Raw genomic sequence first — 13,681 nt, 5'->3', positions numbered from 1 at the left:
TACTGAATATGTGATTCCCTTTTTACATAAAGTTTGCAGCAGTTTTCCCGTAGAATGTACATCCATAACAAAATGTTCTCTAGTAAGTAACAGTGACATTTGCCAACACTATATAAGCCTTTCTTGGTTGGGAAATGCCCTTTGGTTCCCGTGTGTATATACACCCGATATGGGATTTTTTTAAAGAAAAAGTCAAGTTTATTTGCCCTGAAGGCAACGGGGTTTTTTCTTTCGTGGATTTTTTTTACGATTACAATGGATCGTCAAGTTTATTTCAAAAATATTTTCAGAATTTTTTTAGTTCATATTGAATTAGTAATTTTTTTCCAAACGTCTATATCCTGGGTGCTTATATGTTCTCCGCTCCGTACTTTAACAAAAATTCCATGTTCTGTGCACCTGTATTATTCTGGCATTTCCTTTATCACATCCCTTTTGATCTATTCCAAATTTTGTGGTTGACAGATGACCGGAATAACATAGAGAGATTGACACTGGCTGTCCTTTCTTACATGCCAATTGCTGTTCTGTATGTCCATGATCTATCTGAAGACTGTGGGACTAAGGTGGCTGATCAGGTGCATCTTTTATTTACCTCTCCATTTTTATTTTCTTTGTCACTTATAGGTTCTAGCCTCCCAATACCAAACAGATGACGCAGTCAGCCGGTCAGCCCATTGGTTTTGCATTCTCCCACTTGATTGGTTGTACTAAACACAACTTCTTCCTCCTTTGCAGTACATCACGTACAAGCATATAAAGGAGCGGTTTGGCGACCGTCTTTGGATCGACGTCGTGTCCAAATGTGATCTTCTGGACAGGGCCACGCCCTCCAGGTTCGACGATGCCACTGATGATGGCGTCGATGATGAATTAAGGAGATACAGAGAGTTTGGACCGGAAGACGCCATCCGGGTGTCCGTGCAGAGCCAAACCGGAACACAAGAGGTCAGCAAAACTCATGGCTGCCTCGCTAGTCACGAATCGTCTTATCGGTCGGACGGTTATCCGCCTCTTTATGAGATTGTGAAAGTCATGACCGTGTCCGGGCTAATATGTTGTATATGTCTCCTTTTTTTCCCAGCTGAAGCAACGGGTACATCATCTGCTAACCTCTCAGAGGGCTCGGATCAAAGCCGACACGGGCGACGATGAAGCCGTCAGTGAAGTTAGATAAAAAGGGATTCATGTTGGACTATCGTTATAGGTTAGATGTTCTTGTGGAGCTGATCTGGTCAGCCTTATCTCATGCAACATGCATGGCGCATCAGTCACGTTGTTGGAGGCATTCAGTCAGCCAGGTTCCCTCACTGGAGCGTCGATCAGCTCGAGCGTTTTCTTCACGAGCTCTAGTCCAGCGCCGTCCTTCGGTGGACGCGCGTGGTTAGGCTGGCTGATGCTCTGGAAGTTGACCTCTTCAAACTTCTTCACCGACCTGTATGTACGACATTTATATAAACGAAACGGCCCTCCATATGTATGTTTGTACTCCCTTATGGCCTTTTAGGGATCGGTTAGAAATGCCCTAAATGCTCTTATATTTCTTTACAGAGGGAGTATACTATCATATAAGAGCAACTTTAGCAGAGTTGTCGTATCAAACCGAACTTCATAATAACCTCTGGGGCATTTTTCTTTCAGAAAGTAGGTGGAGAGTAGCCACCCCGTCCTCCATCACGGTAGTAATTTTTTTGAGGGCGCTGCAATAATAAAGGACGCTGCAATAACAAGGTGACGGACATCCGAAATCACTAATTTAGGAGTACTTTCTAGTTGCGACAAGTGGTGCACATGTCACTTGTTGCAACTTGAGAGTTTTTCCTTTTTTTTTGGAAAAAAAACCTTGCCTTTTGTGGAAGCAAAAACAAAACGTGTTTTCTTTATGAAAGGAAAAAAAAAAGAAACACGTTTTGTGGGAACAATTTTTTTTTGTCAAAAAGCTAAGAAAGACCGGTGAAAAGTCGAGAAAACCATCTAAAAACTGAAAACGCGTGCGAAAAAAATATAAAATAAAATCTGAAGAGAGCACCCAAAGCGCGAAACATGGCGGCGGCTGAGTGTTGCGCTCTCAGCCCATCCCAAATGATTGTTAGGAGGATCCTGAAGGAGGCTCCTTAATTAATTGCTCTCACGGACACACGCACAAAACAAGTTTTTTTTGAGGTAACACCAAGTTTTATTGTTCAAAATCCACACGGGATGGGATGCAAATGGGATCGTCCCTGATCAAAAGAATAAGAAAACTTAGCTAACCTATCTGCATCAATGTTTCACAACTCTACCTTCATAAGTGAATGTACAATTGAACATTAAAGCTCTACTCTTAATTTCGCTAATAATATTACTATACGCGGCCAAACAAGTTGATGATCTATCCTAGACAAGCCGCTCCACATGCAGGCTCGCCTATACGACACCACACAGAGGCCCGGCGGCACACATTTCATTCTTTTCCTCTCTTAAAAAACTAGCTAGTAAGTTACACCAACCTAAAAAGAAGGTAGTAAGAGCATCTCCAGCCGTTGGCCTCCCAAGCGGCGATTTTACGTGCCCCTTGGGCGAGCTAGCGCAAAAATCGGCGCGGGGGCGAGCGGGTTCCCAGCCGCTCGCTCTAGGGTCGGCCCCCAGACGCGATTTTTTATTTTGAAAAAAAAAACAAATTCAACAAAGTTTGGCTAAATTCGACAAACTTGACATAAATATTGGACATGTTCGGCGTTACATAAGTTATATTTAAAGAAAAACCAACTACGGGGCGAAGAAGTCGCTGAGCGCGGCGAAGTCGCCTACGTCGCCGCCGTCATCATCGGCGGTGGCGGCCTTCTCCTTCTTGATGGCGCGGCCGCCCCTGCTGGACCCTTGCCCGACGTCTCCATGACGGACCGCTGGCGGCGGCGCGTCCTCGTCGTCGCTCTCGTCGAGGACGACCACGCCTCCCTCGTCCCGGCCACGGCGCCGAGCTTCGAAGCTCTCAAAGGCGAGGCGCTGGCGCTACAGCTCCGTCTACGCCCAGTCATCGCGCGCCCACTTCAGGGCCGCCGCGTTGTCGAGCTCCTCCTCCTTGACGCCGCCGGAGAGCTCGGGCTCCGTCTTCACGACAGGGAGCCCCGGCTCCGTCTTTGGCTTGACGTACCGCGGAGGAGCCGAGGAGGGGGCGCGCCTGCCACCCTAGTTGATGATGATGCCGGCGCTGCGGGTGCGCCGGCCGAGCGATGTCTTCATGGCGGGCTCGGCCTTGACGCCGAGCAGCGCCGGCGAGCTGGAAGAGTGGGAGGAGGAGTGGGAGGACGCCTGAGATGAGGAAGAGGAGGAGGAGCCGAACCTCCTGGGCGCCCATGGCCTGGCGCTCCGGAGGGGGGAGGGTAGGATATGCCAGCGGTGGGTCATTGCCGCCCTCGAGGTACGACAGTACCTCGTGGAGCGTGCGACTGGGGACGCCCCACCAGATGCAGCGGCCGTCACTGTTCTTGACGCTGCCCACCACCGGCGCCCCGTTCGTGGACGCCAACCGCTGTGCCTGCCGGCGCCGGAAGTACTCCGCCCACGCCGTGTGGTTGTCGGCGGTGTACTAGGGAAGGGCGCGTTGCTCATGCGTCAGGGACGATCGCACACGGTCGACCTCGGCGGCGAAGATGCCGGGCCGCGCGTCGATGTCAGGCACCGGGGGGATGGGGACGCCCCCGTTGCTGAGTCTCCACCCCGTCGGCCCGGAGTGCATGTCCGGCGGCGTCGGGATGTTGGCCTCGAACAGGAGCCATGCTTCCCACTCCTGGAGCGAGCGGCGGCCGAAGCAGTTGGCCGCTGCGGCGTCGCCGGGGAAGCATTCGGCCATGAAGAGGGAAAGGGGAAGGGGAGGAAAGGGGAGAGAGAGCGGCAGAGCTCGGTGGTGGACGGCGGCTGGTTTGGCTCGGCGGCTCGGGCTGGTGTGGCCAGCGGAAAGGGAAAGCCTCTGGTTTTATAGCCTCACGCCATGTGAATGCGTGGCGAAAGGGGAGGCGTCGCCGCTCTCGCCAGCCCGTGACGCGTCGCCTGTGAGGAATCAATGGCAAGGCTGACCAGCGGCAGCCTTGCCATTGATTCCCGCGCGGGAAAACGAGGCGTTCTGGGGAAGACGAGGCGCCTGCCGCTGACTCGGCGGACCCACGGCTCTTTCACGCCAAAACCGCTCGCCCTGGCGCCCCGGGGCGCCCCCAGCTCGCCGGGTTCGGCCTGGGGCCGCCGACGCCAATTTCGGCCCAAGCCGGCGAAAAACGGGCTCCTGGGGTCGCGACTGGGCCGATTTTTGGGCGCCGACCCGGAAAAAATGCCTGGGGAGGGCCTGCTGGGGGCGCGGCTGGAGATGCTCTAAGTTACACACGTGAGAGCATCCCTAGCCAGACCCCGTAAATGTCGTAAATCCACATAAATCCGGCGAGTATATGGGCTTGGCCCAATTTTCTGGCCAGAACAGAGCCCGTACAAAATTATACCGCGGCTCACAAACCGCCTAGCCGAAGCGGTATATCTACGGGTTTGCAGGGGGATACGGGTTGAAACCCTATCCCTCCACCGCGATTCCCCACTGCCCCCTCACATTTCTCGCCGCCGGCGAGCCCGCTCCGCCTCGAAACTCCATGTGGAACTTTGGATGCGGCTCCGGTGGTTGCCGCGACCTCGAGCGCGAGCGTCGTGTCCGCTCGGATGACGCGAGGAAGCGCACGGACAAGAAGTGGACGAACCGGGGCCTCTGGCCGCCGTCGAGGTTCCTCCGTCGCGAGACGAAGGAGTATGACCGTTAGCAGGCCGCGGGGTCCTCTGCCGCGGGCTCTAGATCTGTCGCGTGGTTCACCCGCACGGCGAGCTCTTCCTCTTCCGGCGCGAGGCTTCTCGCTGTGAAGAGGGAGTGGTCGGAGGAGCCCGAGGAGATCGTGCGCCACGGCATCATCAGGCCCGAGGACTTCGTCACTGATGTCGACGCGGTCGCGGCCGCCATTGCCGAAAGCAGCTTGCGCGAGGAGGCGGAGCGCCGGCGCCACCATGAGGAGCTCGAAGACCTCGTGTTCCAGCAGGCGGTCGTGGCGTACCTTGCCGCCAAGGATAAGGACGACGAGTGGCGGCTGAAAGATCATGGATGTCGCCTAGAGGGGGGGTGAATAGGCGTTTTAAAATAATTATGATTTAGGCTTGAACAAATGCGGAATAAACCTAGCGGTTAATTTGTCAAGCACAAAACCTAAAACAACTAGGCTCACCAACAACTTATGCTAAGCAAGATAAGCAACTATGTGATAGCAAGATATATGACAAGAAACAATATGGCTATCACAAAGTAAAGTGCATAAGTAAAGAGCTCGGGTAAGAGATAACCGAGGCACGCGGAGACGACGATGTATCCCGAAGTTCACACCCTTGCGGATGCTAATCTCCGTTTGGAGCGGTGTGGAGGCACAATGCTCCCCAAGAAGCCACTAGGGCCACCGTAATCTCCTCACGCCCTCGCACAATGCAAGATGTCGTGATTCCACTAAGGGACCCTTGAGGGCGGTCACCGAACCCGTACAAATGGCAACCCTTGGGGGCGGTCACCGAACCCGTACACTTTGGCAACCCTTGGGGGCGGTCACCGGTACCCATCAAATTGCTCAGGGCGATCTCCACAACCTAATTGAAGACCCCGACGCTTGCCCGGAGATTTACACCACAATGATTGAGCTCCGAACAACACCAACCGTCTAGGGCGCCAAGGCACCCAAGAGGAACAAGCTCTAGGATGCCCAAACACCCAAGAGTAATAAGCTTCTCAAACTTCACTTCCACGTATCACCGTGGAGAACTCAAACCGATGCACCAAATGCAATGGCAAGGGCACACGGAGTGCCAAGTCCTTCTCTCTCAAATCCCACTGGAGCAACTAATGCTAGGGAGGAAAATGAGAGGAAGAACAAGAAGGAGAACACCAAGAACTCCAAGATCTAGATCCAAGGGGTTCCCCTCACATAGAGGAGAAAGTGATTGGTGGAAATGTGGATCTAGATCTCCTCTCTCTTTTCCCTCAAAAACTAGCAAGAATTCATGGAGGGATTGAGAGTTAGCAAGCTCAAAGAAGGTCAACAATGGGGGAAGAACACGAGCTCAAAAGGTTAGGTTCAATGGGGAAGAAGACCCCCTTTTATAGGAGGGGGAAAATCCAACCGTTATGTGCTCAGCCCGCACACGAGCGGTACTACCGCCGGGACTCACAGTATACGTGCAGAACCCTACCAGGCGGTACAACCGGGCGACCAGGCGGTAGCACCGGTTGAGAAGAACAACCGGACCAACCGCCCAGCCACCGCTCAACCACCGCATAGGAACAGAAGGGAGTCACCCCTGAGTGCGGTAGTCGAGCGGTACCGGGCCGGTGCAACCGCATGGCCTTGAGCGCTCGGGCGACTAAGTCCTGAGCGGTAGAACCGCTCCGGACACCGGTGGTACCGGTACGACCGGACCAACCGGGCCACCACCGCCCGAGTACCACATCAAAACAGAGGCCTGACCGGTACTTGGGCGGTGCCTGGCCGAAACAACCGCCCAAGTCTTTGCTGAGCAAGTTGGCGGTACCACCGCCCGGAAGCAGCAGTACAACGGCTGAGAGCTCCAAGCGGTACTACCGCTGGGGCACGCGGTACTACCGCTGGGACCAGACAAAAACCACTTTCAAGAAAACCAGAACTGCCATAACTTCTGCATATGAGCTCCGAATTGAGAAAACTCAAGCTTGTTGGAAACAAGACGACGAGTAGCATCAAAACTGCGACTGGATATAGTAAGAAGAGTCAGGGGAGGTATGCCAACAAATAGAGGAGTGAAACCTCCAACCGAGAAGAACCGGCAAAACCTCCAACATCGAAAACATCATAGAAGGTGCATGTGAACTCCGTTTTCGATGAACTCGAGCTTGTCATCAAGATGACCATAAGCTCTAAGACTCTCAAAGAGAACCAAACAAGAACCAAGAAAGATGATGCAAGGATGCAATGGTTTGAGCTCTCTACGAACGATACGATCAAGCTACTCATCGAGAGCCCCCCTTGATAGTACGACAATCGATCCTATAACTCGGTCTCCCAACTACCATCATGAGACCGGTAAAATAGAAAACCTATCAAGGGCAAACCTTTGCCTTGCACATGGTCCACTTGAGCTAGATGATGACAATCTTGAATCCCTCAAGTTGGACCACCTTTCTTGATTGTGTTGACTCGATGAAGACTAGTTGATTGCTCCCCCATACTCCACTATGGGTGAGCCACTCTTCCGCACATCTTCACAAGTCCATTATCACCATAAAGGACGGCAAGCTTCAAGCATTTGATCTCTTCATGATGCTCCACTTGAACTTGCACACCGCAACCTAACCCCACAAAGAACTCTCACAAAGACTATGGGTTAGTACATAAAGCGTAATTGACAATGCTTACCATACCATGGGATCACTTGATCCCTCTCGGTACATCTTCTGCGCTTTGTGAGTTGATCAACTTGATTCACTCTTGACTTAGTCTTGATCATCCTTGAACCTTTCCATCTCTCTTCATTTGAATGCTGTCTTGAAGGTAGACATGAATGATCACATAATCTTCTTCTTCAAGACATGCTTGCAATAAGCTCAACTCTCACATGACCAATCTTTGGATAATTCCTTGAATAACACCTTGGTCGACACAAACTCTCCTTGAAACCAACACATGTACTCCAAAAAAAGCATATGGACAAAACCTTCAAATATAACTCAAGGCAACCATTAGTCCATAGAGATTGTCATCAATTACCAAAACCAAACATGGGGGCACCGCATGTTCTTTCAGCGGCGCATCCGCGAGGAGTAGAGGGAGAAGTACATCGACCTCATTAGCTCCGACGAGGAGGATTGAGCTCCTCCACCGCGTTGTCCATGGCCGCGAGCTCGGCGCCGTGAGATCCCCACCCCCCTACTACTAGTAGTGAATGTAGTATGTAATATGAACTAGTGTTTGATCATGTAGTATATGTAGTATGTGATGAACTACTATGGTTGCAATTTCTCCCGCCAAACTTTTTTTTTCAAATTATACAGTTTCATATATGGTTTCTGTTCTGCCGCGCACATTTTCGACCCGCAAACAAGATCTTCGTCGACCGGGAAATGGCTTATGCGGGTCGGAATTTTGCAGGATCTGCTAGAGATGCTCTGAGAGTAATTGTGACTGGATATATAGATTTTGAAGTCGCACATCCATGAAATATAAGAGTAGGTTTAAGTTACATCGCTCATTCCATTAAAAATTAAATTATGACTACCGAATATGCGATCATTGCGTGGTATATACTACACCAAACTCATGTGTAGTCCGAAAACACAAATGGACTTTAGGAAAGATGCTGCCATAGCTTGGAAATAATTAAATAAATCATAGAGTAAAATAAATGCCAATCGTTTAGAAAGAAAAAATATTGGAGAATTTATGCATTGTATGCAAGTCTAGAACAAACGATAAGTGGTTGTGTTTTGTGCATATTTTACAATGTGAATGATATTTCTACTATTTAAAAAGAATGTAAGGCTTCATATTTCATTTTTCTTCCCACTACCCCTTCCTCCAACCATCTCCGTATTGTAATCAATTATGTTAATAAACTTACCTTCTGAACCAATTTCACTTTAATTTACTAGTAAATCTCTTTCTCTATCTCTACTGTTTAAAAAGAATGTAAGGTTCCATGTTTCATTCTTTTTACTACTACCCCTCCATTCAACATTTCACGTATGATAATCAATCACCTTAATTTACTTACCTTCTTAACCAATTTCACTTTAATTTACTAGCAAATTTCTCATCAAAATATTAGGTAAATCATGAACAAGATTTGATAAAAAATTTATTTATATGTTGGCGTTAATATGGGCAGGTAAATCACAAGCTAACTAGAACATTTACATCCCGTTGCAACGCACTGGCTTGTCCTATTAATAAAAATAATACTCCCTCTGTTCCACTATATAAGGTGTATTGTCGTGCAACTCAAATTTGTCTATGTTTGATCAATATTATAGAATAAAATATTGACATATAGAATAAAAATAAATAAAATATGAAACTACTTTTTGTGATGGATCTAAGATACAAATTAGGTACTATAGATATTCGTATTTTTTTCTAACAACTTGGTCAAATATACACATGTTTGACTTTTCAAAAAACTAATACACCTTATATTTTGAAACAAAGGGAGTAAGTTGGCAACATTTGGCAAGTATGCATCTCCAACAGCAAAAAGAAAAACAATCGCTAAGAAAAAAAGCATACAAGTAACTAAAATTTAATAATGATTGTTGCAGCCGCTTTCGTTAATATCCTTCAACCAACAAATCCAGTGCATCTCGCTATGTATATAACCTTTTGTTGCAAAAATGACCAGATCTATTATAAAGTTCATCAAAATTACAAAGCATCTCAAACATAATAAAAATTATATTGAGATTCTGAGACCACTACTATTGTCAGAATGATCCGCCGACGCGCCTTTGTCACCGCTCACTTACCGGAGCCGGCTTGACCTTGTCAATGACAACCGGGAAGTCTTCGTGCATGTGTCCCTAAGGACTAGCGTCCTGAATCTACAGTCGTCGCCGTTGAACTCTTGAATAGATCTGAAACACCTGTCACCAGATCTCTTCACATGTAAGAAACACTGACCTCACCACCCGAAGGAGATGACATGAATCTACGCCGGAGGTTTGTCGACTACGCCAAGACAGGCAAACTCTTCATGCTCTGAAAGGTTAGCATTGATAATAATAGGATATATCTTCTTTTCATCAAGATAAGCATATTTAAGTGTATCGGGTAGTTTCTTTAATTCAAACACAGGATCGCTCTTGGGTGGTAGAGGATCTTCAAGAGTTTTAACAAGTAAATTATGTTTAAGGATAGATGCTTGCTTAAAGAATGTCTCATCTATTTCATTTCTTTCATTCATATGCAAGGAGCATCGAAACCTGAAAGACAAACTTAAAGAAGAAGTGTCACTATCCATCCGAGCGCCGCCCGCAAGGATTAAAAACCCCTAAAATCTAATTAGACTACTAACCAGAGCGAAGCCACCGGGATTCTCTACTACCTATACTATCCACCCGACGCATCTAGAGCTTTTTTTTTCGAGAGAGAAAAACCGAGAGGAAGCCGCCTTTTAAGCTTTATTACACATTCTCTACTACCTATACTATGCATGAACGTATATGCAAGTATGCACCGACTATAATAATGGAAGAACGCACACACGTATCTGAGCCGAGCTGAAATTAGTACAGGCATGCACCTCTAATAACCGGCCAGCGAGCATATCGATCGGTCCCCTAGGTAGCTAGGATGATACTATTTTCATTTTCAGCACCAATGTGCACTAGGATCAATTTGCTTTTGGTTTCAAATTTTGATTCCATGGGGGCAGCTACTGGCTACTCAACCTTTTACAATACCGATCTGTCCGATGCAAGCACGCGAGCGAGACGAATATTGGACCACGCCATTGTATACAAACCGTACTAACTTACTTTGACTATCCAATATAATGCTTTGACCATATATAATTTATGTTACATAACATAGCCACCATCAAATATATTTTTCAAAACATTTCCGTGTTGTTATAGTTTTGTAACCGGGTAAACATTGTACGGGAGATTCACGGTCAAAACATGCACTTGGACACTCAAACTACGCCTTATGTTTTGGTTACTGTAGTGGTTTGGTCACTCAAACTTTTGAAGTTTTAACATGTTGGGATTTTTCCTCCTGTCCAAGACAACCATATAGTCAATGCACTTAACCCTAAAAGTTTTTTTTTCATTGTTTGGTGCTACAACCATACACCCACAACTATTGCTTATGTCAATATACAGTCAACTCTCAAATTAAAAAAATGGTTTATATCATTTATATCACTAGTTGTGTCCCACTATTCAGTTTTGCATTAAAAGTTACAACCGCTTAAAAATGCCATCGTTTTGTGAGATGTTTGCTCAAATATGCTATTAGACACCTAAAAAAATGACATCGCTCCATTAGATGTTTGCTCAAAAATGTAATCAAACACCGTTACTGTCATGTCAAACTAGTTGACTATGTTATATGACCAAAATACCCCTACACCCGCATGTTAGCTCTCTTTATCTCACAATGATAATTGTGAGGCCTACTTACCAGAAGCAATCAACCAAATAATTTTAGAGGAAAATAAGAACACACTTTGGGGTTGAGTGGGACAGACACTTTATTGTAGCGAGATATAGGGAGAGCTGTCATTTTTTCCATGGGTATTTTGGTCATATAATATTGTAAACGAACTTTGAGCTGATAGTAATGGCTTGTAGTGGCTTTTTTAGCATGTGCCTAACAGAGCAGTGGCATTTTCGAGCAATGGCATAAACGAGTAGTGGGACACAACTAGTGGCATAAATGATAAAAAGCATTTCATTGTACCAAATTCTCATGTCTTTCCTATTCCTATGTTTGGGGATCATGCGAATCAAAAAGTTTCATAAACTTGATGAAATGACCACACATGGCCACCTTGTGCAGTCATGGCAACATCAACCTATCATAACATTGCTAGGAATGTGGAATGAGATTCAGTAACTAAAGGATGAGCAACATCAAGCAATTAAAACATGTGGAAAAATGACTCAAATAAAGTTTAGTTTAATCAAACAGAAGATCCAGTTTCATAATTATGTTGTATACATTGATCCATTGGTCCAAGCAGAACTGGTTAATCTTGCAAGAAATGTGAATTCATTATAAATATTTCTCAGCAATGCCAGGCTTCTTGTGTTCATACTACAATTGCATAAATACATATATATTCACCATTCCTTCACATATATAACTAGTTAAGTTAAAGGAACTTTGTGAATTATGCAGGGAGGATACATACGCATGCAATAGTCAGAGATGGGGTATATAAGAGTCACACACTTGGAGAGTTCTGTTTTTACTATATGATCACTAATAACCAATCTGCAGGCAGTAAAAGGAGCTCATTTATAATTCCTCATACATGAATCGGAGCAAGCAACTCCAAAATGATTTTTGGCAGATAATAAGCAAAGCAAAATCAGAGATTCTAGTTACTTACCAGCTGCTAAATATATGCAATGCAAGTCTAGTTATTGGTAGGATGGATTTCGATGAGGACGATGGGAGGAGCTAGCTGAACTTGATGCTTGGAATCGTCGACACATGGACTACTCCTGATTGATTGATGCTAGGTAGCTAGTAGGGCGGCCGTGCATGCGCCGCCCATTCCAGCGCCGCATGCCCACCGCCTCCCGGCATCAGGTTCGGCGGCACGCCGTACATCGGCATCCCCGCCGCCGAGGGGCCGCCGGCCATCATCGGAGGGACACCACCGCCGGGGGCTCCGTGCATGCGGGCGGCCTCCAGCTGGTGGTCCTCCTCGGCGTCGTCCAGCGGCAGCCGCTCGTAGGTGGCGTTGGCGAAGGTGGAGGCGATCACCATGACGGGCCCCGCGGCGGTGAGCGCGCCCACCACGCTGCCCCCGACCACCTGCCCCTGCCCGCCGGCGAGGTACACGGTGAGCCCGGTGGACCCCGGCGGCGAGGGCCCGGGGAGGAAGGTGCCGGAGAGGGAGAGTATCTCGAAGCGGCCGCGGAGCGCGACGACGGCCCCGGGCGCGGCAGGCTGGCGCAGGGCGACGTCGGCGACGGCGCCGGCCCCGCTGAGCACGCAGACGCCGCGCTGCCTGCGGCGGGAGAAGTGCGCGATGGCCTCGGCGACGTCCGCGCCGCTGGCCACCTCCATGACGTGGCTGCGCAGCGCGTTGGGGCTGTCCCGCGTGACGAAGATGGGCGGCTTGGGCTTGTTCTTGGACCCCGCCGGCCGGCCGCGCGGGCGCCGGTTCGCCGGCACCACCACCGCGCCCTCCTTGGGCTCGTGCTCGTCGTCCTGCCCGCTCCCTCCGCCGCTGTGGCTGCTCTCCCCGTCTACCTTGGGCACCGCCATGGCGTCCTCCAGCTGCTGCCGGTTCTGGTCGCTGGCGAGGCCTGATGCAGCTGCCGGCGCCTCCGTCAGCCGCCCTTCGTCCCACCACCTGTTGGCCATCTCTCCACCTAACCTAACTCTATGTGCTACAGCTTGCTTGATCTGGTCTTCTTCTTCCCTGTGTAGTTCCAAGGGCGGCTAGCAAGCTTTCTTGGTTAGTTGACTTCTTGCCCAGCTAGCTTCACCACGGTGCCATGGATCTGAAATTGAGCATACAAATGAAGATCAGAGAAGCTTCATGTCAAACACACAAGAGATCGAAGAAAACGAGCTAGAAATATAGATGGGATATTCAGCATATGTGCGTGGGGAACTGGGATTGGGAATCCGCTCCTTGTTAGCTTTTGATTTCATGAACAAAAACAAGACGGTAAAGGGCCCTGGATCGAAAAACCTGATCGATCTAGCTAGCTAGGAGAAAAAAAATATCAATACCTTATGCGCCATGAAATTGCAGCTAATGAAACCAGCTAGCTCCCATCAACAGATCTAGTATGAGATCTTGGTTGCTCCTTTTTCTTGGGGGGTCGAGAAAGCTAGCTAGCTAGCTAGAGGGTAGAAGAGGAAGACCAAGACTTGCTTGTTGCAAGCTGAGTAAGCGAGCTTTGTCATGGAGAGGG

At 48.4% G+C, this 13,681-nt stretch overlaps 2 protein-coding genes across 4 annotated transcripts in view; one reads left to right on the top strand and one right to left on the bottom strand.

The window, feature by feature from the left end:
• LOC119314290 (nucleolar GTP-binding protein 1-like) overlaps positions 1 to 1,634 on the top strand; it is a 7,912-nt gene extending 6,278 nt beyond the window's left edge. Inside the window, exons 12-14 of the mRNA XM_037589026.1 lie at positions 466 to 578; positions 739 to 948; positions 1,085 to 1,634. Coding sequence (XP_037444923.1) covers positions 466 to 578; positions 739 to 948; positions 1,085 to 1,177 — 416 coding nt within the window. The 3' untranslated portion in view covers positions 1,178 to 1,634. The remainder of the gene's footprint in view (positions 1 to 465; positions 579 to 738; positions 949 to 1,084) is intronic.
• Positions 1,635 to 10,035: 8,401 nt separating this feature from the next.
• LOC119314968 (AT-hook motif nuclear-localized protein 20-like) lies at positions 10,036 to 13,681 on the bottom strand. Of its 3 annotated transcripts, none has more exons than XR_005152516.1 (3): positions 13,497 to 13,681; positions 12,136 to 13,261; positions 10,036 to 11,595 (listed from the first exon to the last, which is right to left on the bottom strand). XR_005152516.1 is itself a non-coding variant. In XM_037589647.1 (2 exons), the coding sequence occupies exon 2, from the start codon at positions 13,119 to 13,121 to the stop codon at positions 12,273 to 12,275; it is 849 nt and encodes a 282-aa protein (XP_037445544.1). In that variant the 5' UTR covers positions 13,122 to 13,261; positions 13,497 to 13,681; the 3' UTR covers positions 11,776 to 12,272. The 3 variants fall into 3 exon arrangements, 1 of the variants encoding a protein (XP_037445544.1); XR_005152515.1 differs by lacking the exon at positions 10,036 to 11,595 and adding an exon at positions 11,775 to 12,017; XM_037589647.1 differs by lacking the exon at positions 10,036 to 11,595 and having other exon boundaries at positions 11,776 to 13,261.

This window comes from Triticum dicoccoides, chromosome 6A, assembly GCF_002162155.2.
Source record: "Triticum dicoccoides isolate Atlit2015 ecotype Zavitan chromosome 6A, WEW_v2.0, whole genome shotgun sequence".
NCBI lineage: Eukaryota > Viridiplantae > Streptophyta > Magnoliopsida > Poales > Poaceae > Triticum > Triticum dicoccoides.
The sequence above is the reverse complement of the archived record's forward strand: the minus strand, read 5'-3'. Positions and strand labels throughout refer to the sequence as shown.

Bases quoted from the DNA above. Each gene is read 5' to 3' on its own strand.
- LOC119314968 (XM_037589647.1), bottom strand. From the start codon at position 13,121: ATGGCCAACAGGTGGTGGGACGAAGGGCGGCTGACGGAGGCGCCGGCA.